A 27939-nucleotide genomic window follows, 5' to 3' on the forward strand; every position below is an offset into this window, starting at 1 on the left:
ACGACACACACACACACACACACGAACTTATGCACACACGTGCAGAGGCCGTCTGGAGCCTTCCTGTTGATGAGAGTGTTTAGTCTGTCCATAGCATGTTTTGAGGCGACCGGCCTGCAGTTCTGTAAAGTCGCTAACTAGTGTTGTCGCCTCTGGACTCTTCTTTTCCTGATTAATTTTATTCTGCAGCCTGTTTCCAGTCCCACAATGCACTCGGCCTCTTACCTCACCTGCTTTGTTCACCCCAAATGCCTCCCAGTGTTGTGGGGTGCTGTAATCTGTGAAACTAGGTTGTGACAGGGAGGGCCATTGTGTCCATTTTAACACTGCCAAAGTACAAAGGCACAAATTGTACTCTGCTGAATTAATTTGACATGACAGTGATGATATATAACAGGACCTTTTTTAAATTTGAATATGGCCTATCAGTGCCTGTATAGCACTGAAGAGGCTTGTGCCTGCCTAATTCGTTCAAGTGGCTGAAGTAAGTTTACGCTTCCACTTGTGTTTGTGCTCAGTCCGAGGTCGTCTGATGCATTTTCCACACTGTTGTTAAGAAGAAACAGATAAAAATGATTTTCAAAAAAAAAAAAAAAATTGCAAGAACAATGGGGATACTGTACAGAGAGACAGAGAGAGGCAAGGTTCACAGACAGAGCTGATGGTTAAAGTGAAGTTCCTGCTCTTTGTAGGAAGGCAAGAGGAACGCTCAGCCTTGTCGTAGCCCCCATGGAGTGAATTTAAGAGGGTCAGCTTTAACAAGGGCTGTATTGATTCTCTCTGTTGAGGGAGGAGAGGGTTCCTGTCTGTGTTTTGAATCCTAGGATGAGGACAAGACAGGGGTGTTGCGGCTCTTTGTGTCTGTATTTGAGCTGCTATTCAGCCAAGAGGCAGGGGGCAACACTTGGTGGTCTGGTTTTCACTGGACTGGATACGCGGGACATGTAAAGTGAGAATCCCACATATTGAGAAATAATTGCAAAATTCCCCCTGCACTAAATTCATCCATTTAAGACAGAAAAAAGTCCCACTTTGACTTAACTTTTTCTGTAACTGTGTCTTGGTTAAAGTACATGTCTGCCTGTTGGCAATTTTAATGTTTACTATCTGGAGCAATAGCAAAAATCAAGGATTTTAAATAAAAATGCAAAGCTCATAGCAGATTCCTACGGCTGTGAGTAATGAAGTTTTTGGATATGGACCGTGCTCCAGCGCCTGTTGTGCGATTTATAAGGTCATTCAGTACGACAGCTGTTATGGCAGCAGTTTTACTAGAGACACGTGGATGCAGCCTGCACATGGTCGGCTAGGCTGCACGGTGATCCTCGTGAATGAAAGGTAGTTGATTGCATAAGGAAAGATTCGCTCTTCTTTTAGCAGATTGATGCAGCTGAATTGATAGAATTGATCAAAAATGCACTGAATGAATCGTGTGTGTGTGTGTGTGTGTTGTACAAAAGATGGTCCATGAATACAAATAAACTCCTTTTTTAACTGCAGATAAAAGTAACCCAAAGTTATTAATTTCACTTTTCGAATGGTTTACAGTGCTGATACAGATGTCAAGCAGGCAGCCAGTAATCTGAACCGGATTATATTCTGAATGTATCCCTCCCAGCCCTTTGTGTTGGTTAATTCATTGGCTTCTACTCTATCCATCGGCCACAGCGGTTAGATAAGAAAGTCAGCCTCTCTGTGTGAATTGCACCCCGCTGCGTCAATGCTGAATATTTTACCTCGCTCGGAGAAATCTCAAGACTGTTGAATATTAACACACACAGATTCACACACTCCTGTGAACAACCGGCTGACCGTTGTGTTACCAGCGAATCCCAACTGTGGCGCTTTCACAAGACCGGGGGCTTTCAACCACGTCCAACCTAAACCCATTCCCACCGTTTTGTAAGCCAAGAGTATACACAGGCCTGGGTCCAGGTTCTAGGTTCTCCTGACGGTGGTTTGTACACACACACAGCTCACACCACCACCACACACATGCACGGCACACATGGGAGGTATGATGAAAGTGCTGTGTATTTGATCCCTGGAGATCCTGATACAGGGAGAGCCTTCCTCCTCTTTCCTCCTTGTGCTCCATGGTCAATGCTGGGTGCTGGGGGCCAGGGAGGGGCCCCCCTCACTGATCCCAGTGTGTGTTTTGGTTTTTGGGGAGAATGTGCTGTGTCTGGGGTCTGGTCCAGATCAGGTTGCCCCCCCCTCCACACACCCCCCTTCAGCCCTGTGTTTACCTGGGACTGAGCTTCTGGGTTGCTGTTTGCATGTCCTTAGCTCTGGGTGGGAACTGGTTCTGATGGCGGTTTTTGTTTTTTTTGGTTACCAGTCAGAAACAAAGCAGGAAAACATTCACAGAGATTGATGATTTCCACCACCTATACCTGTAAACACCCACACATACCCAGATAAATCACCATGATAATGTGAATAGTGTAGCAAGGTGTTAATATTAATTATCAAGGGCGGTCCAGCCTTTTGCACACATGTGGCTAAAGCATTAAATATTTATAGAATCGCATATCGACTCCAGTCTTTCGCTGCAGTACTGATGTCATATTGAACTGTGGCTACCATGACAGCCCCTATCAGGAATACACTGCTGCCGGTCAGACTAAGGAAGCAATTTTAAGGCATGACTTTAGGCTAAGCTAGCTTCTGATGGGCTTTTGTCATCATATTTGACAAAATGATTGACTGAATAATAAAAAAAAAGCCATAATGAATGAACATAATCGTTAGTTGACACCCGAGAGTGCACAAGGCAATAATGCATTTCCAATGCATCACAATAAGATGATCCGCCCTGCATTCCTTACTCGTAACCTAAAGTCAGATCTTTTGTGAGCACACACAATGAAATGCATCTCATTCACCAGGGACCCATGACCCAGGTCTGATGCACCAGCGGATTTTTTTTACTGATATCTGATATGCTGATATTTTCAAACTCTTTTGACTGATTGCTGACATCAGTGCTGATACAAACATATTTTTTCCACCTAACTGCAAAGAACAGCAAGCCTCTCCTTTAGAGGAGTTAGTATTTTATTATGCCTGCTTGTTTCTTGATGCAGACATAAAATGCAGTGCTTTTCACATTATATTGAGCATCGAGCATTTAGGTATAATTAGGCATATCAGCAAAGATTTTCATTTGGGGCCGATACCACTATTTCACTTTGTCAGTTGATACCGATGATGTTCATTCAACCTTTATTTGGATTTGGGGAATCATTGAGAGCAAGCTCTCATTTACAATGATGCCGAATGTACAACAACCATAAAAACAATACAGAATTACAATACAAATAGCAAAAAATAGAATAAAACAGGGGTTAAAACAGAATAAAACAAGGAATAAAAACAGAATAAAACAATATATATCATACATCCTGATTATTCATCATCCAAAATGTGTCTGTTCATTGACAAGTAGGCGGTTGTGATTTGGCCCCGCCCCCTGTGGTGCTGACAGCACCCGGGCCCTGGCTCTCAGAAACACACACAGATTGAAGGAAAACAAGGGGCCGCGGTGGATTCCTTTGTGCGGCGACCCCCCCCCCTGAATCTCCAGCTTCACCACCGCAGTTTATTTTCCTGACCCAGTCACAAAGTTTCCATACACCTTCAGCCCTCATGTGTGTACGCTCCCTGTGGCAAGCACACACGCGCACTCACACACATGCACGCACTCTGCTGGGTGTTTACGCGGCATATTAGCTGACCTCGCTGCTCCTTAGCCAAACACCTCAGCAGGAAGCAACATTACCTCCCCAGCACTGGCCGGGCGCCACATTATTGTTATAATGAAACCTTGATTTAAGTGTGCACCCATGTAGCAGCACAATGTCTATCAGATCAAGGACATCAGCTCACACTGTAAACACCTCAGCCCACCACAACACCTACTCTGTTTTCCTCAAAATAAGCATTCAGATGATTTTTGGGAATCATGATACTTGCGTAACACACAGTTATCTCTCATCATGTATATTTGAATCTTCATGAATTTTGTGTAATCATCTAGGCATTTTGGGGGAAAAAAATAACGATATAGGTGGCCATCCACTTCTACACAGCCGACTCTTATTTGGCCTTTTTGTGTATTTTGGATTTTGGGTGTGTATTCATGCTTGTGTGTGTGTGTGCTTGTGTTTAATGTGCCTCAGGTGTTCCAGGACCTGGGTGTGTCGGTGCTGGCCGGAGCTTCAGAGGGCTACAACGTGTGCCTGTTTGCCTACGGCCAGACTGGATCTGGGAAGACGTACACCATGATGGGAACGCCGGTGAGGGGGAGAGACGGGGCGTGACATTAGCAGGGGGTCAGGCGATTGTCTCCCATCAGAATCAGAATCAGAATCAGCAGTACTTTATTGATCCCAGAGGGGAAAGTGGGTCAGCTCAAATTCTCAAGAGAAGAATATAAGCATAAGTATAATTATAAGAAACAGAAAAAGAAATAAGAAATAGAAAAATATGTGCATCAGATATTTAAAAAAGTATCTGCATTATGTCATAGCATGTGCATTAACCCTAATTAATGCATTAGAAATCCTATTTTGTGCATGAAATAAAATATCTCAATGTTCAGTATTATCCCGCCACCCACAAAAAACAACAACAACAACAAAAAAAAAAGCATTTAATAAAGTTTATTGGTTTCTACTTGAAACACTCCTAATGAATTGCTGCAATATAAAACCTAAACGGTAAAATAGCATTTATCTTAGGTAGCGTGATTACACGTTGTTCAGTTCATAAATACATGCCAAATATTGATGCGTTGTGTCAAAACAACTGGAATTTGGCTGGATTTTTTTGAACAGTTGCACCGCCAATAAAATTGGTATTTCAGATATAAACAACACATGATCCCACCACTGCAGGGTGGTGGTCTGTGGGGGTGAGGGTTAGGTTTGGATGGAGAGATGCCGGTGAAGGGGAAAATATTGCATATGGCTGCAGGTATTGCAAAATTCAGTGATATATATATATATATATATTTGGATATCAGCCCAAGCCTAATCAACACATGGTATCAGACAATATTTTAGTAGATTCCGTTCGATTCTTCAGGCAGTAATTGATCTCACTGCGCACAGTGTAGGCAATCCAAACTGTTCCACAAAGTACAAATGTAAACCACATTGCACTGCAAGTAAGTTAAAGTAAACACTCTGTGAAACAAAGTATTTCCATTATCGGTGGCCCAATTTTTCATGGCATCTTTCACATTTCCATTGCTGTGCTGGCTGGATGAACTGTGTCATTTAATTTAATCCCTGCTTTACTCTCATTCTCTTGTTTTTTTCTTCTGTTTTTATCATTTCAGGACTCCATAGGCTTAACCCCAAGGATCTGCCAGGTGAGACTCTAGTGTTTCAGCATGAAGGTTATGGAGATCAGCACTGGGTGTTTGAGAGCTGAATTGTCATATAAAATATTTAATTTATATGGTCTGATGAGTAACTCTTTTGTCCTGTCCTCGCAGGGTCTCTTTAGGTCTGAAGACACTTTTCCTGAAGGACAGAACTCGAGCAGAGTGGAGATAAGGTACGGTGGGTTTGTCTGTCGGTCTCTGTCTTTGTGTGATCGCCTTGCTCCTTCCAGTCAGTGGTTTTCAGTGTTTCCCTGACGCTTTAATTCAAATCAGACCTGGCTTTCCTGCAGCAAAGCCAGATCAATACACAGTGGAACCACACGCAGGGCAGTGCAAACAACAACAGGAGCTTTTCATCAACGCTGGAGGCATTCTCAAAATTCTGTTAGCAACTTTGTGATAATCACATGTTGAAAAACAATATTGTATCTTCCCCCACATTGTGACAGCAGAAATTACATTAAAGTTTCATCCACATTTGTGAGATGGTACTGTATGCCTGACAATTTGTGTGACTGTCTGGGTCTATAAATCCAACATTTTAAAGATACCCACCTTGTATCTAGACTGATTTCTCAATGCAGGAAAATTTCCCATGATCCCCCTGTTCCTGCAGCTTCCTGGAGATCTATAATGAGCGCGTGCGAGACCTGCTGAGACGGGGAGAGCAGAAGAAGAGAGCCTCCCTAAGGGTCCGAGAGCACCCGGAGAAAGGCCCCTACGTACAAGGTGAGAGTCTGCACGCCCTCAGATCATCTTAAAATCTCTCGGAATAAATTGAAATTTATGATGTCTCACATTCACCATAAATATTTTTATCTAATTTCATTTATCTGTCTTATTTCTTTTTGTCAAAATTAATCAAATTCTTTTGCATCAGATTGAACATTTCTGATAAAACTATAAAACTCAGCCTACTGAGCCTAATAATGCTTTTATTTGTGTACCTGTACCAAGCTATATAGGGAAAAACATCGTTGTTTGATTTTTTAAATTAATTAATAATTTATTAATTTATTAATTTAATTTTTTTTTTTTTTTTTTTTTTTTTTTTTTTTTGCAGTAGCATCCTGCAGTATAGCCTAAATAAAACTGTTGCAGTAAAAGTTCATAGAATCATCTGGTTAATGACTTAAAATATCCTACCTTGAACTTGCACTTGTGTGTATCTTTATAGCTGCTATGTTTATTTGAATAAGAAAAGCCAGGATTCATTTTTGTTACAGTTTACCCTAAAAATGTCTTTAAACATATTGAATTTAACTCTGGTACTAGTGGTGTCAAATTATCGCGTTAATTGAGATTAATTAATTACAGTCATATTTAGCGCGTTATGTTTTTTAATCGAGTTAATCTAATTTTTAATCTCTAATTTTACTTTTTATAAAATCGGTTTGTAGGCGTTGGGCTTCCTGTGCTTAAATTGTTGGGGGTGGAAAACAATGGTCAGTCACACCCTGAAGTGGACATTGATTGGCTGTCATTGTGTTTGTGCCGGCCTGTCACTGGCCCGGTGGCCTGACCGTCTTTTTTTTTTTTTTTTTTTTTTTTTTTTTTTTTAAACAGGTCGCCGGCCAGGCCAATCAGCTGTCGGTCCGGTCCGGCTGGCCTCACCAGTCTGATCTTTTTTTTTTTTTTTTTTTTTTTAAGTCAGAGAGACAGGCCAGGCCAATCAGAGGCCAGCAACCTGTGAAGAGGTCAAGACATGATTGGTTTGTTTTGATTAACACCCGCCCCAACAGTCCGAGTCCGTTGTAAACAGGCAGCGCATGTTGAGGAGGGGGTGTCGCGACTCGTGTGTGTGTCTGACTGTGGAGGAGAGGAGAGGAGGTGGAAGAAAAGGTTGCGTGATCGAAGTTAATACATTACCGTATTCATCCGAATATAAGACGATATTTTTTCCATTGAAAATGCCCTGAAAAAACGCCCTCGTCTAATATTGGGGGTCTAAGCAAATACACATGTATTGTGCATATGTAAACCAGTAGGTAGGCTCGCCTGATGCCGCGATTACCAGCGAATGGCCGCATTGCTCAGTCATTGCAGCCGCGTATGAACAAAAATTGATATGGCAGTAGGCTAGGCTATGTGTGCGCCGCTCACCTGTCAGATCCGGCAGACCAGACCCGGTGCCGCGGCCGGCTCGCCTGATGCCGACCGGTGGCTTTTTTATTCAAACAAGATTTTGTCCATATATATATATATATATATATATATATATTTTATTATTATTTTTTTTTTTCCAAAAAAGGGTCTTGAAAAAGAGGGGTCGTCCCCCCGACCCGCATCGGACTGATCTGCTACAATAATGTAATCAATTTAAAGGGAAATACCTCAAGTTCAGGGCTTTTCTCAGCAATTTTAGGTGAGATTAAAAAAGAGATTAATTAGATCAATTAATTACAGATCATAATTAATTAATCTCTCAATTTTTTTAATCTCTTGACACCACTATCTGGTACCTGTAAACAGCTTGTGTCTGCCTTCCAGCCCAAAAACAAAATGATGTTTTAGCTGGTGCCTGACCAATATATCGGTCAGCCGACATTATCGGACAGTATTGGCCCATCACAGATATATCAGTATCATATTGGTGTCAGTGTATGTTGACTGATATAAACACATTTGTAGCGGGCTAAATTTTGAAGCTAGAGTGAAGATACTGGTGTCATATGAAAGTCATATTGGTGCAAAATCAGTGCACAGTCCACATAGAAAAGGTCAATTATCATTCCATCTGAAAAATTCACCATAACTGCTGCCATATTGGTAATTAATGATTTTTTCCCCCTCTAAAATCAGAATTGATAGGTCTCAGAAATCCCTTATGTCTCAGTCCTAGTTTTAGCCGGGTCGAGGGCTTTCAGAAGTGACTAAAAGTTGCTCACGACCACGTGTAATACTTAGGAATTGTCTTCCTACAGAGAGAGCAGGGATGAGAGTGGACGCCAGAGGAGCCCTCATTCTCCTCACTGTCATACACACTCAGACAGATAATTTGGTCAAATTACAGATTTGGACGTGTAACATGGTCTGAAGTATTTTGAGCAAGGCTTGTGTCTTGTAAGTTTAGTTTATAGGTCACTGTGGTGCGTGGTCAGCGGTGGAATTTAGTTCCTAGTTAAGCTTTTGATTATATCCAGAATTGGACTTCCTGGCTGTGATCCAACGTCCTGTGTTCGTTTTTCTCTCTCTCCATCCTTCTCTCGGTTCATGTCTTCATTATTTCCTCCTTTCTCCCTCCCTTTTTCTCTCTGACAATTCTCCACCCCTCCTCTCTCTGCATGTTTAAAGCCCAACATCCACTCATTGTCTGTATCAGGAGAAATCCCAGCTGACCCAGAGGAAGTGAAGTCACTTCCTTGTGGTTCCGAGGAGAACGCTCCACTTTACACACAGAGCACATTGTCGTGTTTAGCGCTCACAGTATTTCCTTTCCTTTCCTTCAAACCTTGTCCATATCACCGTGTTTTAATCCCACTGCTATTTTACAGAAATATGCATATCAAATGGCAGTAGGGAATAATCTAGCTACATGTTGTAATTTGAAACAGAAGATCGTTAAAAGCTGTGTCAGAATGTGTGTTTGTATGCAAGTTTACGTGATTCAGAGCGGTGTCATGGATTTTTTTCTCACTGCAACATCCTATGGGAAAATATGAGAGAGCCATGCGAGCCAGTATTGAAGTCTTATTTCCTGCCTGTCTCCCTTGAATGTCTCTGACGCTCAACTTGTCTCTGTCACTCTTCCTGCCTGGATGTCCACTTTTTTATTGCCAAAATATCTGATTTATTATTTCCCCCTTTTACCTGTCAGTGTACTTGTCTCTCAGATCTGCCCAGACGTCTTTTAAAAAAAAAAACAATTAAGCCCTCCAAAGTGTCTTCAAAACATGATTTATTGTGCAACTGTTCTTTTTTTCCACTCAGTTTATGGTATGACCTCGCTCCTGCAACAGACTTGTTGCACTTTCATCGCAGTTGAGATAAAAAGATCAAATATATAGCCCAGATATATGACCCTAAAATGTGAACCATATCCCTCTGGATCCTCGAGAGCCATTCATGTCCAATATGTTTTTTCAACAGGGAACTGGCAAAATGTTAGAATTTCTTTATTTGTGATGTTCCAGATGTGCTACTTGGTAGAAAATAGCATTTATGAGTGTTGTGCTTCTTCTGTAGAGCTATAAGCAAAAGTCCATTAATAAACATTTTGAATATATAAAATCTTAGAGGCTATTTTTGTACTGTTGTTAGTATATCTGCTCATAATTCCAGGATTTTGCCTCTCTCTCTCTCTCTGTCTGTCCAATCAGACCTGTCGCAGCATGTGGTGTCAGACTGCAAGCAGGCCATGGACCTTTTGGAGGAAGGCATTGCCAACCGCATCACCGCGGCAACCCACAACCACGACGCCAGCAGCAGATCCCACGCCATCTTTACCATCCAGTACACACAGGTCAGGGTTTCTCCCAGTGCCCAAATATTGTGTTGTATTGTACAGTCAATACATTGTACTGTTACAACCCTGCTGTACTCTTTATTCATGTAATATCTGTTTATTATGCTGCTCTTTGATCTTCCTCTATTACAGACAGTGTTTGTTCCTCTTCTCCAATTTGCAGTCAATAATCCTATTGTGCAAAGCATGTGAAGCTTTCATCAGTGCTTTACAGGCTTTAATTTGCAGGATCCAAATCTGATTTCTCAAGTTTTCCTCCACAGGCGATACTGGAGGACAACCTTCCTTCAGAAATTGTCAGCAAGATTAACCTGGTGGACCTCGCTGGAAGGTGAGACAGTTCTTTCCTGTCTGTGTGTGCCTGTGTTTAGCTAAACAGGGTTTTGTGCACAAGTTATGGTTCAAATCAGGGGTTTTAAAACGGGTTTTAAAAGGTCAGGCTTTATTGAGCTTTTCCTCAACATCTACTGAGTTGATGTCATTGGCGAAACTGCCCTCTAGTGGAGCTCAGCTGCAGTCTTGAGATTTTATCAATTCCATGTTGGACATTTTCTGCATTGACTGCTGAGTCTTCACGTTTCTTGTGTTGTGTTTCGCAGTGAGAGGGCCGACCCCAGCTACTGCAGGGACAGACTGACGGAGGGCTCCAACATCAATAAGTCCTTGGTCACCTTGGGCATCGTCATCTCTGCTCTCGGTAAAGATGTTTGCTGTTCTTACTGTCTTATTTTCCAGAATCATCCAGAACTTCTGATTAAATCTGGAGCTAAAGTGATCATGTCTGATGAGTAACTAAAATATTTATGTGGAAAAGGTATTTGGAATGAACTATAGACTTGGTATGATATATTTTATCCATCCCTGCCACTATTGCCATAATTTGCTGCATCTGGCACTTCCACCAAGCCTTTGAAACTTGTTTAATCCCTTTTTCCTTTTTCGATATCCCTATTCTCCTCTGTCCATTATTTGTCCATGCATCCTCCCTCACTTCCTCTCAACCTCTTTCTTTCCGTTCCTCTTTTCCATGTGCTTCACAGCCCAGAACTCCCAGATGTCCAGCAGCTGCCAGAGCATCAACAGCATGGCCTCCGAGGGTGACGGCAGCACGGTGGGCAGCCACAGCAGCTCCTTGTCTGGGGGAGGAGGAGGAGGAGGAGCAGGAGGAGGTGGGAGGAGGCACTGCTTCATCCCCTACAGAGACTCGGTCCTCACCTGGCTGCTCAAAGACAGCCTGGGCGGCAACTCCAAGACCATCATGATCGCAAGTAAGTGTCGGAATTGTTTGTTATCGATCAAGTTGACATTTTCCAAATTGTGCAATTTGTTCATTACTCTCTAAACAAAACATCAAATTAAGTCATTATTATCAAAATGATTCTAATAATCTGGAATTAAATTTCTAAGATCTTATTTAACCAAATACAGCATCATTTATAAATTCTCTCTAATTATACTTACTTAGCCATGCTTTCCTCCCCACACAATTGAATCAGCCTTTGTCAAATTTACAGTAAATTTTTGTGCTTTTATTTTATTTTTGTCCTTTGTATTTACTTTTTTTTTGCATTTTTTTCTCCTCTTTTTTGTTCACATAGAGGTGAACAAAGAGATAAATGGGAGAAATTGCTCGATAAGCTGTTATTCTTATTGCTTGTCTTTATTACTTGTTTATTTTGTAGGTGCAAAATTAATAAACTAAACTCAACCTTGAAGTGTGAATATTACTGTTTCGCCTTTTTCTTGAAAGTTACATTCTTATGATGCCACTGTTAACTGCTGTCTTGTGCATGTGTGTGTTTGCGTGTGTGTTGCAGCCGTCTCACCCTCTGCCAGCAGTTACAGCGAGACCCTCAGCACCCTGCGCTACGCCGCCCATGCCCGAAACATTGTCAACAAACCCCGTGTTAATGAGGTCAGTGGGATTCTAATGTCTGCCTCTGACATTTCATGTTTTATTTAAATGTCTTAAGTCGGCTAATGTCTGTTCTGATTTGTGTGCAGGACGCCAGTGTTCGGCTCATCAGGGAGCTGAGGGAGGAGATTGACAGGCTGAAGAGCATGCTGCTCAGCTTTGAAATGGTACGGTGGTCCTGTATCAGCAGAGCATGACGCTAACTCCCCACTCGTTTCGCCCATGCTACAATATGTGTACTCTTGGTACTGCAAGACACTAAAACAAAAAAAAATCTATGAAATGGCAACTCTTGCAGTAATGACTTAATGCAGCGCTTTATGTGATGTATTTTTGTCTTGAAACTTATTGTATTGCGTCATATTCAGGGTTCATTTGGTCATGAAAACTCCGGGAAAGTCAGTAAATTAAAAAAAAATTAAAAAGAATTTCCAGTCCCAGCAATTTTATTTAGTTTTTTTTTTTTTTTTTCCCATAAGTGTATATCCATGTATCATTTTGTCTCAGTTTGAAGAAAGTTGAAAGTAACCACCTTTTTGGCCAAACCAGTTGCAAACTGTGTTTTTTCAGGTTGAAATAGAATTAAAAAATGAAATCACTTATCCAAATGTGCCTTTTACTAAACATGTCTGTTAGTTGCTTGTTTCAGAGAGGCTGATATGCTGTATTTGAAGTATAAACCGACTCTCACAGCATATATGGTACAGCATATATTAAATCACACCTCAAAAATAGTTTATTTTAAGCATGGAAATCAAGCTAAATATTATGGAAAAGTCATTGAAAACTACTGATAAAAAGAGTATTTGAAGCCTCTATGCTGTACTCTTATTATATTGCATTGTACTGGATGACATTTTCCTTTCCCACAGTATTTTGATTGATCTCCTTTTTTTTTGCCCCCCTGTTGATGCACAGCAGCGTAATCCCAGCCCATCCCTGAGTGATGAGAGGGATGGAAATCTCTCTGACATTGTACTCCAGAACGAACTAAAGGTAAGACAGGCTGTACCTGTCTGTCACCCATCAGTCTAAAACTGCCTGACAGACAGGCCTTGATCTTTTTATTGGACTGAATGTTTTCCATCAGCTTGAACTTGAACTTTTAACTTGAACTTTGTCCCGAATTTCACAAAATATTAGAGGAGCGCATGTCATAACTTAACATAACCTCCACCCCTTAGGCCAAACCATAATTTCCCATTCATTTTCCATTCATAGTAGTGAGTTTGGTAGTTGTAGTAGAACCAGTACTGCTCTAGTAGTGAGTTACAGTAACAGTGGTAATGGTGCTTGTTGCAGTAATAGTAATAATGGCTATACAGTTATCATGATCATTTTTCTTATTGGTTTGCATGGTTATTAGTCATTATTTTCTCACTCTCCACACATTCTGCTGGCTTCATCCCCTGTCTCCACTCACTTTCACCTCCCTCCTTTCACGCCTCCTCAGGTGGAGCAGCTGACAAAGGACTGGTCAGAGAGCTGGAGGGACAAAAAGGAGCTGCTGGAGCAGTACAGTGTGGACATCAACAGAGACCGAGCCGGCTTCCTCATCAACTCCCTCCAGCCACACCTCATTACCCTGGATAGAGATGTTCTCAGCACCGGGGTCATCTTCTATCACCTCAGGGTATGTGGATTAAAAAGGCAGATAGATGCACTGAGCCCATGCGCAAACAGTGCTGCTGGCAGTATTAGTATTAGTATCCGTATTAGTCGGCCTCCAACAATGAAATCATCTCCTTTAGTTCATTCATTTGGTAGCTCATTCATCCAACACATATCTCAGACACTGCTGATCGGATCATGACTAAACTCGGGAAAATGAACTCACCGCTATGTTGCTCATTACGAGTCAAGGTGTTGTATTTGTTACATTTAAGTGGCCATTACCTGTTTGCTATTGTCTTGTGTTGATATTTGCTTCAGTGTTGCATTATGTATGCAGTGTATCAATTAGTCTTAGTGCTTATTACTGCTGAGACAATTAATCAGTTGACAGAGAATAACACAATTAGCTCTGATAATTGACTAATCATCAGTCATTTATCAAGCGGAGAACCAAAACATTTGCTCATTATATTGTCATAAAAATCACTAAGATGCTAAGATTTATTTACTTTTCCCCATTCATATCATTATAAATTATTTAAATTTTTGGATTAGTTTATGGCTGCAATTTGAAGACATCGATTTGAGCTTCCAGTGAGCATTTGTCATTGATGTGGACACTTTATCAACAAAATCATTAGTGGTTTAATTGCAAAAAAGAATCTGTTGATTAATCAACAATGGAGATAATCAGTTATAGCCCTAGTATTTATTGGTAGTTGTTAGCATCATTATGCTTTGGTATGGTTTTGGTATTTGTATTTGTGTTGCTGTTAATATTAATGTCAGTATAGTGTTGTTAGTATTACTTTTAGTGTAAGTTTCAATCGTACTTTCTCTCTGTCTCTCTTTGTAAGTTTCTTCTTATCCTCTGAGACACACGTCACACACATGCACACACGGTCTTGCAGCAACATGATGCAAACTCACATACAATCTATGTGCTTGCTCTACTTTTTCAAAATTCTCCAGTTACTGTTTTTTGTCAGTTGTCTTGACTAAAACCATGTTTCTTTTGTCTACTAGATTCTTCCTCCCTGCTCCTCCCTCTGTTTCTCTCTGTTGTGCTAGCAAAAAAAAAGAAAAAAAAAACTCTTGAGAAAAGGTGTGTTTCCATTCCTCTCTCTCCTTTTTCACACCACCCTCCGACCGTCCTGTACAGTAGATTTCCTCTCTGTCTGTGTGTTTTCTGGGAAGCATAAAGCAAGGTTGGATAAGAGGCTTCTTAGTTCTGAGGCTGGGACACAGGGGAGCTCTAGCTGTCCTGATTCTGACAATGACAAGCATACCCTCAGGCCTGACAATTACACCACTTCCTGCATGCAAAGAGCCGAGACCACTTGGGACCACATGTGGTTCTGACATCATATAAGCAAGCCTTTAATCACATTAGATAAGGCTTCAAGGTAAACAAGTGATCTGCTTCCTGACAGCTAAGTGGAAGATAAGAAATAAAAGGAGAATATTTATACACAGGACATAATGTACTGCTCTTTCCAATATATCTACAATTGGAATGTGAGCTCAGCTGCTGCTTTATTGTTTGATGTCATGTTTAAGTCCTGGGTGCTGTGTTTTAGGAAGGGGTTACCCGCATTGGACCTCAGGACCAACTAGAAGAGCCGCAAATTAGTAAGTCATTGATTTGGATATTCTCTTTTACACTGCAGATAGATCTACTGTATACCATGCTCAGGGAGGAGGGTTTTTCCCCCTCGTTTTTTTTTTTTTTTTTTTGTAAACATGCATCAGAAGAATGCATATCATGTCAGCGTCAAATATAGACGCTGACAACTGTAAAAAAAAAAAAAAAAAAAACATGTTGGATGTAAAAACATTAAACATTGCAGATGACAAAAGGAAAAGCTTCTAGAAAATCAAGTATGTTAACTAGGTATCTTACACACACACACACACACAAACACGATGCATATCTTGAAATATTTTGAAAGTGCAGCCAAGAGCCAAAATAAAGGAAATGGCTGCTTAAATTAGGACTACAACGTTCATGATGCAATATATGTCCCAAAGTGGGCAATTAGCTTTTTGGCAGGGGTAAAAAAAAAAAAAAAAAGTCTTGGTACATGAAAAACTATGATAGGTCATTAAATGCTGCACTGAGCGCTGAATGCTGTTATCAGTACAGTGGCTGCATCAGCACGGCTCCCTAAATCTGTGTGTGCGGTTGTGCGTCTGCATCATGTTTCCAGTTCTGCAGGGCAGTGCCAGCTGTGAGATCGAGAACCAGGGGGGCGTGGTGACTCTCAGGCCGGTGCCGGGATGTGTCTGTCTGGTCAACGACAGGGAGGTCACTGAGCCGTGCAGACTGGCTCAAGGTCAGCCCATCTTCTCAATGAATCTCATAGTCTACATTCCTACTCCAGCTCAGTGACCCAATTCTGAGTTGTTGGTTTTTTGTTTTTTTTTTCTTTTTCAACTCAGAAAAATCTCAAAGCACATACTGTAGGCGAAATGTGTTTGAAACAAGCGGGGAGAAGCGTAGGTAGAAAAAATGGATGTGACATCTTTTGTTATTGCCACTGTCTTTTCAACATTGCTGATGCTGTTGGTTTATGTTGTATCTGATACATCCTGGTATACATCCTGGTGTAACTATGAACAGGCATCCGAATAAAATCATATATGCACAGTGATTTGGCATTGAGAATGACGGCTTGTGGTGTGAGCGTTCTTTATACATCACATATACTAACCAGGCTGCCTGTTCAACTGCAAATACACACAGACAAAGACACACAAGTGCACAGATACCAGCGCATCCCTGGTGTAAACACACGCACATATACCGCCGATCCATTCACACACACATCACACATCTCTTTTCCTCCGCTTAAATCAACGCAGCGACACACAATCTGCACAGCTTGTGATGATGAACGTGTGATCTCCTCCTGTCTCCAGGGAGCGTGATCACCTTGGGAGGAGTGCACAAGTTCCGCTTCAACCACCCGGCAGAGGCAGCTGTCCTCAGGGAACGCAGACGGGTGGGTGCTGCTCAGATGAAAGTAATACTGATGGTGGCTGTTATAATGAGAATGATGATGATGATCACGTAGATTGAGTCACTGTGGGTGATATAATTTTGGTGATAAATATGAAATTGGCTCTGATAAAACAGTTTTCTGAAAATAGTAGGGGGCTGGTAATTTAGCTGCGGTTGATTAGGACACTTACGATGATATAATGATGAGTTTAGTGTTTGATTTAACATGTTGACAGTTTGACTTAATATTTAAATTGAGATTATTTGGAATAAATATTGGGCTGTGGTGATAAAAAGATTATGATGACTTTAGTGAAAATGCTTTTTGTGCATTAGATTTTTTTTTCTTCTTCTCAGGCTAGTGAAGGGGGGCTAACCTGCAGCTACAGCGACCTTCGTCCACTGACCTCTGACCAAAGGTACATGCATCAGGTTTTTCACTATAATGTTATTATAGTGTGTTTATGTGTATATGTGTGTATGTCTGCAAAGCATTGAGCTTGTTCTGCCAGTTCAGAGCATACATATTTATTAAAAGATACAAATGTGCCACTAGTGTACATGCAGTAGAAATAGGGTAATGCTTCTTTCCATTTGGTAGAGCTGGTCTGTGTTTTCATCAGCTTCAATTCACGGGCAATCCCAGATAGCTGTTTACAGGACAGGCTCAGGCGTTGCTTGGTTACCGCCTAGACGGTGCATACAAAACGAACAACAGTAGCTTTCGTAGTAAACCTGCCAAGGAGCCACTCAAAGTTGGAGAACAACAGTAACTGAACCCACTGAATTTAGCCGCTTGAGCTAAAATAATTGGTCATAAACTCTTCCCTCACAGCCTTTTTAAAATGCCTGATTTATGTAGCTTTTCATGTTTTTCCTCACTTCTTAGTGTCTCTAATGTCTCATCCTGGATTTGTGTGTGTCTGTTTCCCAGAGTTGGAGGAGTGGAGCTCCAGGGGCAGCCGGGTGCCTGTCTTTCCCCCAGCGAGGAGCCTCCTGCCAGGCAGCGCGTGGAGGAGCAGCAGCGCTATGTGGAGTGTTTGCGACAGGAGATACAGGCTGAACAGAGGCGGGCTGAGAGAGAGCTGGAGAGGGAGCAGGCCCACCTCCGACAGCAGCACACAGAGAGTAAGTACCCTCTTCAGGCATGTTAGAAGAAGTCATGGATGCATCAGTGTTAGCACAAAAGAGAAAAAATTGTTACAATACAGTGTTACTACACAGGAACATTTTGTTATTGTTACTGAAATGCATCTCATTGTTGCATTTACTATGTTTAATTGAACATTTGCTCATGCATTATGAACAAAACATCTATGGTGGGTGCAGGTGCTCTTTCTAACACTACAGTTGTATAACCATTCACAGTTCTCCAATGTCTGACTTATCTATAGCCTCCAACATCTTCCAACATCCAGAATCTAAGCTAGCTTTCCACATAAGGATGACCCTAGTTTATTACTTCAGTAGTTCGGTCATCAGATCTCATGTATTGATAAATGATTTATATGTGCGATGATGTCCACCCACCTATGACCCCACCTTTGTGAATCTTTGCCAACAGTCCAGCAGTGGATTTTGCAGGAGAAGCAGCGCCTGGTGACCCTAGAGCAGAGAGGGACCCAAGAGTTTGGAGTTCAGACAGACCTTTTCCCTGTCCCCCTCCTGGAAAGACTGACTAGTCAGGGCTCCGAGGGCCAGGAAAGTAGGCCAGTGGAGCATCCATCACAGGTTGTGAGGGCCAGGAAGAAGGCAGTGCAGGAGGAGTTACTGAAACATCACGCCCTGTGTCGTGCTGAGAGTCGCATCCGTCGGAAGAGGCTGCACTATCAGCTGGAGAGGATTGCTCGCAAACGTCACCTGTTGGAAGCTAAGCGGGAGTTGCAGCGTCTAGAAAATGCCCTTCCTCCGGGGCTAGAGAGTCCAGAGTCTCCAGAGTTGGTATCCCCATCACATCCCAGAGGACGACCATTTGTTTCACGTAGACACTCATTCTCAGCAGATCTCCTGTCCCGGCTCTATCCCCAGCACACCCCTATTTTCAGGTAAGCACATGGAATCATGATGCTCAAACAGTTAATTGCATGCATGGCAGAAAGATGACTTTGGCTAATTTCACCAAGGGCTGGTACAACCCAAATTTGATTTTCCATTTTGACTAGCCATCTAGAGTCCTGGCTGGTAGAGCAGACAAGCCAGCCATATAAAATTTATTGTCACTGTTCTGATGGCCTCTTCTCCCCTGTTTAAATTCCTTATGCTGAATTGAAATGTCATTAAACTGGTCTTTAATCATTTATTAAAATTTGCTTTACTCCCCTTCCCTTTTGCAGCCATTTCCTGAAGAGAAACAGATCTACAGAGTTGTCTTTGAATTCCTCCGGAATGTCTGATTCCATCAGCTGCAGGAAGTGGGTTTCTGATGAGTGTCTTCCACGGGAAAGGTCCAGGAGTTGCTCCAACACTCTCTCCTCAAGACAGAGTCAGGGCTTCAGGAGCAGAGTCAGCTCCTCGGAAAACCTCAAACAGACTGCCAAGGAGGAGCCCCAAGCTCAGCGTTGCCGGGAACGTCCAGAAAGAAAACCTCTACTCCCAAAACGAGGCCTGTCTTTTATGAACACTCAGAATCCAACAGTTAGCTTGAAGTCACCACAGAGAACTGCTTTACCACCAATCAACAACGAAAACATAAGGGGACCCACAACAGACAAACCCAGTTCTCAGCATGTATCATGTAAAAATGTGAAGACTCCATCCAGTGGAAGTAGCAAAGGACTAGAAACCATCAGGAAGGCTTTCTCTCGCTCTGTTGGGCCTAGATTAAAGAAAGCTCTGACCAAAGTGTTCAGAAAACCACCATCGGGAGTAAATGGAGTACGAGGCCCCAAACGTCTGGGGAGGATAGCAAGCAATTTTCACTGGAGACAAAGCAAAGATAGTAGCCTTAAAGAGACCAGGATGAACAAAAATAAATGCACTATTAAAACAACTGTTTCATGTGAGCAGCTTAACCAAAAGACTTTTTTAGGGGACGTTAGACAGAGACGGTGGCACAGTACAGAAGCTCTAATGAACAAGACCGGTCGATGGGTGGAGAGACAGCAGGGATTGGCCGGATGGGAGGAGGATGAGGGGGAAGTGGAAAGAGAGAGGGATGAAGGTTCCTCAGACTGTGACAGCATTTTCTCCCTTGACTCCCTATCCTCTGCCTATGCAACAGCCCTAGCAGAACAGCTGAGACATGAGGAGGAAGCTCAGAGTGAGGCAGAGAGTGAAGACAGTCAGATGTCTAAAGACTCCTTAGCTGTGGAGAGAAGCAAGAACGATTCTACAGTTGAGCGACTTGTTAGGACAGTGGTGCCCACATACTCATTGGTGACACAGTCCTCCTGTCCATCCATACAGCACAAAACGATATCAGAGGGCAGTTCTGGTTCAGAAAGGGACAGCCATCGGAAACCTCTGGAAATCCCAGCAGAGGCATATTGGAGCCAGCATGGCTCACCTAAAACAAGAGTGAGTGGGGAAATTGGTGCAACAAAGGAGCTTCCGTCTCATAACCTTCCAGTTACAGATTTCAGAGGCAAAGACAATCTACTCAAATTTAATGAGGAGTTTGGAGACATGCAGAACACTTCGACTAGCAGCCCAAGGTCCCTCAGCAGCTGTAGTGTGAGGGAGCCAGAAGGCCTGCTGGCTCTCACAGACGCTTGGTCATCCACTGATGCAGCAGACAGTCCCAGGATTCACAGGGATTCTCTACCTTTCCGAAGGAGAATGGTGTTCAGAGCCGTAGAGAGCAGCAGCAGTCCCAGCCCAATCAGCATGAACCTCTCAGACTCTCAGAGCGGATGTAGAAGCTGTAGCTCAATGTCTACCAGCACTGAAGGTGTAAATGTAACAGTTGAGGAACAGAGCCTTGAGGTTTCTGGTTGTACATCAGATACATTAGATTTTCAAGACAGTCAGATAGTACCAGCAGCACAGGATGCCCTTCAATCAGGGAGTCTGTCATCAGAGCAGTCTGGGGGTACATCAGAAAGTGTGGAGAAGATATTTATAGATGCTCCAAACTACAACAGCACCAAGTGTCCAGCGTCCTTGACCCCTTCAGATGGATTTGCCTGTGTATCACATACTGAAATTCACCATACCACACCAGCAGCACAAGGGCATGTCAAATTACATGAGGTTTTCAGTGATACAGCTAATGTGCTGACTGTTGGTATGAATATGTCCTCTGACACTGAAATGTGTACCTCAGATTATCAATCAAATGCCTGTTTATCAACAAATGCTGGCATACAAGGTGAAATACTGGAGATGTCTAACACTAAAAGTGCCTTTAAGCCGTCCACAGAAGATGATGCACTGTGCAATCTAGATGGTGAAACGGAAAAGTTGAAAGATCTACAGCCATATGAGGTTGGGAATACCAAAGATGTGTTACTTAAAAGTGAGGAAACGTCACATAAGGTTGAAACCAAAGGCAGTGAGCAGTACTTTGCACAAGAGCAGGAACATGTTAAATCTGCTTGTAAAAATTCCAGGAAGAGGAACAAAGGCCTGCAGGATTCTTTCATGGGCAGTTTGAAAATTCCAAAGCGGAGCAACGGCGGAGAGTTGGAAACATTTTGCTCCACACCTATGAGCAGCCAGGAAGCTGTTTGGCCTGATGACAATAATAATACCAGTGACGTGAAAGGGAGACAGTCTGTTGTGGAAGTCAACAGTCCAAGATTTGATTCTGCTTACACTGATGGCAGTATAGAACAAGGCAAAATGACTAAACTGGCATCACTAGTGTCTGAACCCATGTGCAGCAATCTTGAACAGACTTGCCAGATTTTTGAAGATTCTCAAAGCTGTCTTAAAAGTGGTTACATTTCTTCTCAGAATGGTACCTCTATGGAAGAGAGTAAAGCAAGTGGAAAAGGTGACAAAACAAGACAGGATGTGGTTTTAGAAAAGCAAGGTGAAGAGTCCCACATCGATAACCAGAGTGCACATACCAAAAATGGAAAAAATGGGCAGCATTGGGATGCTATATGTAGTGCCATTGACCTTAGAATCTCAGAGGTGGTGAAAGAACACATGAAATCATTGATGGATGGAGATGGTGTCTGTGAGAATCTAAGTCAAAGCCTGAATACCTTGTCATCAAACAACAAAGAAAAGAACCCACCCACTTGTCATCTTGGCCATAACTCTAAATATGGAGAGAAAGAAAGGCAGCTTAGAGATGACAGGAGTGATAAAGAGGTGATGAAAGAAGGGGCAATCCATATAAAAAATCCTTCCATGACACATGGCAACATTCAAAGTGAAAGGATAGTGCACCCAAGTGAAAATATGGTGTCAGATATTCCCACTGAGAAGAGTGCTTGCCATGAGAGCAAAACGCTTGCATCTACAAAAGAAACACACAAGGTTAACTGTGCTCCAAGCTTTTCAGAAACAAAGTCAAACAAGCCAGTAAATAATCACTCTGTTTCCCCAAGCTCCTCTGATAAAAGCCAAACAATCCAATTAAATCTGACATTGAACAGCCATGTAGAATCTGAGTACACTGACAGCCCCAAATTGCAACCCATTAGTTTGTATTACGTAAATGATTCCACTTCACAAAGAAAATGTATTTTTTCTCAAGGAAACACCCCACAGAAAAATGCCTCATTTGTGGAAATTAATGATGTAGCTAAAGAGAGAGATCCATGCCATCTTATTCCTACCAGCTATGATCTTCAGTCTCAACAGCAGGTCAGCCAGAGCTGCTTGGTTGCCCCCGCACTGAATCCTGATAACTTGCAGCCTCACCAAATTCCCCCTGACACATCATCCTCCATGTGTGCCACACAAATGAAAAGTCACTATCAGCTAACAGCTACCAGTACTCCCATAAATGATGTCAGTATGAAATCAGCATCCAATATTCAAGATAAAGACAATTGTCTATACAAACAGAAGTCACCCAATTCTGGGTGTGACAGAGATGACAAAACGGAGACCAGAACAGCTCCAACCCAGTTGGATAACTTTACTCAAACTTGTTTGGTCAATATGAATTATAACAACAAATACCATGTTGGAAAAGGGCTAAATTCTCAGTGCAAGGTCAACAACTTGACACAAAACAATACCGTAGGTTGTCCTGGGGTCAAAATTGACAATATGACGTTAACCTCCAAAACCCTGGCACAGGCTCCGACAATCTTTGTAGAATCAAAAAACGAGACAAGTATTTCTGCTTCTCTATGCAAAATACCACAGCGAAATTGTGACACAGACCTAAGTGGTTATGGATATCCGACATCCAAAGATGGGGAGATAAACTCAACTGGCAGTAAACAGGGTGTTTCTGCTCCTAAGCCAAAAAAGGGCAAGTCGAAGAGATTCAGAAAGTCAGTGATGCAGGTTCATCTTACCACCTCTTCTGATTCCTCGCTCAAATCTTCATCAGATGAGGACGATGACATAACCTCCAGGGTGCATCGCAGCAGGCCCTCAGCTCGAGTAAAACCTGAAACTCAGAGTAATTTCAAACAGGAAGGCTCACAGACTAGAGGTAACAACACAGAAATTTCCACATTCAAGTCAACAGGAAAATCTAAAATAGAGACTTGCTGTAGTGGAACCCCTGGTGAGGATCAGGTTGTTTGTAAAGAGCACAGGCTGACAGGACATCTTTCACCCCTTCAAGCAGTGTCAAAAAACACAAATACAGAAAAAATCATCCCCTGTAGTAAAGAAAGTGACCCACAACATCCACTGCAGCCTCAGGACTCTCTCATGCGCTTTGCATCGAGTGACATTAACCCCTTTGTCCACCAGTGGCAAGATGATGACTCAAATCAACGGTGTTACAAGAACCCAGCATTTGGAAGTGCTGCTGACCTATCCTGCAAATCTCCACTTTTGAACTGTGCTGAGAAGCAGATGACAAGATGCTGTAGTGTTGACGATGGTTTGAATGGGCAGAACTCTCCTTTCTACTCCCATCTCAGCACTTATGCCAACAACAACAAGGGGCTCTCAAGTACTCTCAGTAGTATTGAGGATTATAAAGAAAAGACCATATGTCAACTTACCCCATGTAAACAACCGTCCTTTGGTGACAATCACCTTGTCAGTGTCACTGCTAACAGCAACTCTTCGAGTAATGATGTTCCCAGTGGTACTGGTAGCAACTCTGGTCATGTTGATGAGATCATGTTGGTTTACTCTTCTGAGCAAGAGTCTCAGGCAAACAAAACCCAAGCTCAAAGAAGGAGAACATGTGAACATGGCACTCAGACTTCTGAGTGTGGCCTTCATACAAATCTGGTTAATACATTTACCATTAGTAGTGCTCTGAAAAGGAAGGAGCGCCACCAAAGGAGCAGCACTCATTCACCCGCAACACGGACAACCACAGAGAACATCAAAGAATCAGCCACATGGGCAAGCATGGAGAACATGTCGGCTCACCTCTCGCAGCTGATTAACAGCACCTCAGATCTGCTGGGGGATGTACAGGGAATGAGAACAGGGGAGGTTTTAAAACCCAGCCCGAAGAGAAATGTCAGCATCTCGAATACCAGTGTCTCCTACAGTTACTCTAAAGATTGGACCAAGAGAGACTGTTCAACCCAAACGGTGGTAGATATTGGGATTCAGACAGAAAGGCCTTCAACACCAATGGAAAAAAGAAAGGCTGTCCAACACACAGCACCCAGTGAAAGATCCAAATCCCATGAAGTCAATGTGATAGTCAAAGTGATTGGTTCTGAGGTTCTCAGTGTGTCTCAAGAGGATGTTGTGCCTGTTATGTTCAAAACTAAACCTAACACAGATGAAAAGATACAGAGCATGCCTGACCTGAGATTTAACACCTCTGCTGCAAGAGAAGTATCTGGCTTGCAATCAGAGAATACCTCTCACAAAATATCCCCTATGGAGACTGCAGTTGAATGTCAGAAACGTATAAAATCTGCTTGTTCAAGGACCTCAAAGCAAAGCACGCCTGAGGCACAGTCCCCCAAAAGTGCAGTATCTGAAATCGCCCGCAGATCTTCAAAAAACAGCCTCCAAGAAAGTCATAGCCCCTCTGTAAAAAATGACCCATCTCCCTGTTCAAAGAAACAGGCTAGATATACAGACCGTGCATCATCACCCATTCTCACTGTGGGAGCAAGGATAAGTACGAAGCAGAGAGGAAAACAGTCCTCACTGTGCCCTCAAAAGCATAAAGATGAAAACAAAAAACACATTTCCCATACCAAAGAAAGCCTTACTGTGCCTTCTCTTGGTCTCAGTGAACAATCAGCAAGCATATCTATTTCAGACAACAATCAAATTTCCAGACGGCAGTGTGATGTTTCCTCCAGTAAATCACTAGAATCCATATCTCTTGATAAGGTGAGTGAAATGAGTTGCTCAGGTCCTAAGGGATCTGATCAGTGTTTCACAAGCCTTAGTTCATCACTGGATAGCGATGCAGACACTGACAGGAGAAATGCTACCCATACAAAAAAGGGTAATCCCCCAAATGGCACAAAATGGCAGACAGCCCCTTTGCATACTGCTCAGTGGAGAGGCCCTACTGCTAGTAATGTCTTAAATATGCAGAACCATGCCTCTCCCACACTGGGACAGGCTGACTCAGACAAACATGAGTCAAAATCTAGACGTGGCAATGCTCTAAACTACACAGCAGCACTGGTGGGATACCAACCAACACGAGAGTTTGATTCTGCAGACATTTGTAATGATGCCTACAACTCCTCCCCTGTCAGTGACAGGACTGTCCTACTTCAAGAGGATGACATGGTGTCATCGGCGCCCAGTGAATGCAATACAGACATCCTTGTGAACATCAAACCCATAACCAGCATGTCCCCAAGTCAAGACCACCAGAGGATCCCAGAGGACTTGCCCCTGCACAATAAGTTCACCAACTGGTCAGGTATCAGCCATCAACAATCTCACCGATGCTCTAATTTCCCCAACAAACTTGACGAATATCTTGCCAATGTCCATGACACCAGCAGAAACTTTGTCGAATGGGGTGAAGTGGAGAGTAATGGCTTGAATGTGGAGTCTGTGGTGCAGAGAGAGAGAAAGGCGAGGGAGATAGAGAAGCTGCGACAAGAGCGGGAGCAAGTGATGGCTACAGTCAGTCTCAGCATGAACCCTCCACCGCTGACTGTGGAGCTGACGGAGGCCAAGCTCCATTATGGCCTGGGAGAGACAGATACGCTGTTAAAGATGCTGTCCCCTTGGTCCAAACAGGAGGGGGAGCCACTGACTTCTCTTCCCAGCAAACAGCAGCTATATGATAGGTGAGGATAAGAATAGCTTGTATACTCTTATTTTGAAACACAGATTAAATTTGACTTAACTGTTCAATTACAAATTGGGTGAAATCAAATTTCTAGACATATGTGTGCTTTCACAATATTTCAGAACTCTGAAAAGAGCAAAAGCTGAATTTTTTTTCGCTCTGTGGTCGTCTCTTCACAGACACCGAAGGAGCATTGAGGGTTTGAGGCAGGAGAGGGAGGAGCGTCTTCAGACCTGTCGGAGAACTCGCAGTTTGAGTCCCGGGAAGCATCCTCACTCTCCTCCTCAGGAAGTCGTGTCCTCCTCCAGAGTTTTTGCCATGCCCAGCCGCCGTAAGGAGTTCCTGCAGCAGCTCCGCCAAGAAGTGATAGACAGCTCTCGGTAAGACTCATGTACTGCCCACAAGGTCAGAGGACAGTCCCCGCATTAGGCCTCAATTCAATATAATAATATTTCCAATTTAATGTAGAAAAAAATCCTCAAATGTATTTATGTACAACCTTAATCTTTACAATAGTGTCTCATTCTTGTGATGTGATTGGTCTTTTCTTTTAACATTGCACTCATCAAATTCCAATATGAGTGTTGTGACAGATACAAATGACTAATGAAGTCATACAAACAATCCTGCAGTTGAATATCACCATCACTGGCTTTGCCACATTTCCTGACTCCTGACTTGAATTATCCATATGACAGAATACAAGACCCTCCCAGAGGAGAGGCCCATTACCCATCTGAAATCGAGCACCTACTACGGGACTACAGCCGAGCCCGTGAGGAGGCCAGGACGGAGATTGCGAAGGCACGGGAGCGACTGCGAGAGAGGACGGAGCAGGAGAAAAAGAGGCTTCAGCAGCAGGCTCTGTCTCAGGGAGTTAAGGTTAGTTTGTGTTAATTTCCTCCTGATGTTAAAACATGAAGTTTTAATTCAGACCTGTATCTCAAAGTAAATGGAAATAATTCTTTGTGTAATCCACTTGGAAGAACAGATGGCTCAGGTTTATAGCTTCAGAATAATTTAGATTGTGTCAGGAAAGTTGCCAGTCATAGAAAAGGGCACTGCTATGAATTTTAAACATTGTCTTCTGGTTGTTTAAACTTTCTTGGAGTAATTCTGTTGTTCTGTGCTGCAGTGCAAACGCACCTTCACAAGCTAAAACAATCCTTAAATATATTTGCAAAAAAACATTTACCCCATGTTTGTTTTAGATGTATTTACTCTGACAATGAATTATTAAGATGGTTGTCGACAGACATTGTTAGTGGATACTGGCAGATCTAATATTTCCTCTTTATACCGCAATATCATGCTTCAGTATGACTGATATTTTCTTTGGTGTTTCCATTTGTGTGTGGGGCAGGATGACTTGAGATATCGGACGAGAATCAGCAACAGCACCTTGTGCACAGGATCCAGCCTGAGCCTTTCCTCTGGGCCGACATCAGGCTACAACAGTGGCAACACAGTTCAGCTAAAAGATGGCAACAAACCCGCTCTAATCGGACAGGTTAGGAACATTGAGCTTTCACTTTTCAATACATTTCAAACAGTTAAGCTTTAAGAATGTATATTTCACAAATTAAACGTGTGGGATGTTTTTGACAATTGCTTAATAATTCTTACATATATATATATATATATATATATATATATATATATATATATATATATATATATATTTAGTTTCAGGAAGGTTTGTATCATTCAACACTGCAAAAGGCACACTGAATATTAAAGTTTGTGTACATTTATAGTAATTTTCCTTTTCAAATCAGCATTACTGTCTGACAGTATGGATGTTGCTATTTTTGTTCAGACATCGGGGTTCCAGGACGAAGTGCTGAAGGTCAGGACACGTCCTCCTATATCTGGTGCTCAGAGTGTGAAGACCCAGAGAGTCTGGCTGTCTGCCCAGGGTAAGGGCTGGGCAGTGATTCATGAGCCTGAGGCAGACCGCAGTAAAACAGTTGTCAAATATATTTGTTAAAAAAAAATAGCAATGTTGTAGAAAGTTTCAAACTATATTGAAAACATTTCAGAATTCTTTGCAATGAAATATTTTGTTGGATTTTATAAAAATTTTGGCACGATTTTGAATTTGAATTTGAAACCTTAAATTTGAGCTCCTCAACTTGAAAATATCATCGAAATTAGTTTTGCCCAGGTCTGCCACCAGTCTGTCATTACATCATCTACCTGTTCTGTGTCTTAAGCCCATTTT

At 42.3% G+C, this 27939-nt stretch overlaps 1 protein-coding gene across 2 annotated transcripts in view; it reads left to right on the forward strand.

Moving 5' to 3' along the window:
• The window catches only part of stard9 (StAR-related lipid transfer (START) domain containing 9), a 44647-nt gene that overhangs the window by 12303 nt on the left and 4405 nt on the right, over positions 1-27939 (forward strand). The window contains exons 4-26 of one of the 2 annotated variants that reach the window (XM_030044512.1): positions 4185-4301; positions 5348-5380; positions 5507-5568; positions 6012-6124; positions 9715-9857; positions 10124-10191; positions 10460-10557; positions 10901-11128; positions 11678-11775; positions 11865-11942; positions 12694-12771; positions 13229-13408; positions 14970-15021; positions 15600-15725; positions 16312-16394; positions 16751-16812; positions 17328-17521; positions 17958-18438; positions 18727-25713; positions 25895-26095; positions 26414-26597; positions 27079-27225; positions 27535-27634. In XM_030044512.1, coding sequence (XP_029900372.1) covers positions 4185-4301; positions 5348-5380; positions 5507-5568; positions 6012-6124; positions 9715-9857; positions 10124-10191; positions 10460-10557; positions 10901-11128; positions 11678-11775; positions 11865-11942; positions 12694-12771; positions 13229-13408; positions 14970-15021; positions 15600-15725; positions 16312-16394; positions 16751-16812; positions 17328-17521; positions 17958-18438; positions 18727-25713; positions 25895-26095; positions 26414-26597; positions 27079-27225; positions 27535-27634 — 9913 coding nt within the window. The remainder of the gene's footprint in view (positions 1-4184; positions 4302-5347; positions 5381-5506; positions 5569-6011; positions 6125-9714; positions 9858-10123; positions 10192-10459; positions 10558-10900; positions 11129-11677; positions 11776-11864; positions 11943-12693; positions 12772-13228; positions 13409-14969; positions 15022-15599; positions 15726-16311; positions 16395-16750; positions 16813-17327; positions 17522-17957; positions 18439-18726; positions 25714-25894; positions 26096-26413; positions 26598-27078; positions 27226-27534; positions 27635-27939) is intronic. The other variant, XM_030044513.1, reaches the window with a different exon arrangement.

Source organism: Myripristis murdjan, chromosome 22, assembly GCF_902150065.1.
Source record: "Myripristis murdjan chromosome 22, fMyrMur1.1, whole genome shotgun sequence".
Taxonomy (NCBI): Eukaryota; Metazoa; Chordata; class Actinopteri; order Holocentriformes; family Holocentridae; genus Myripristis; species Myripristis murdjan.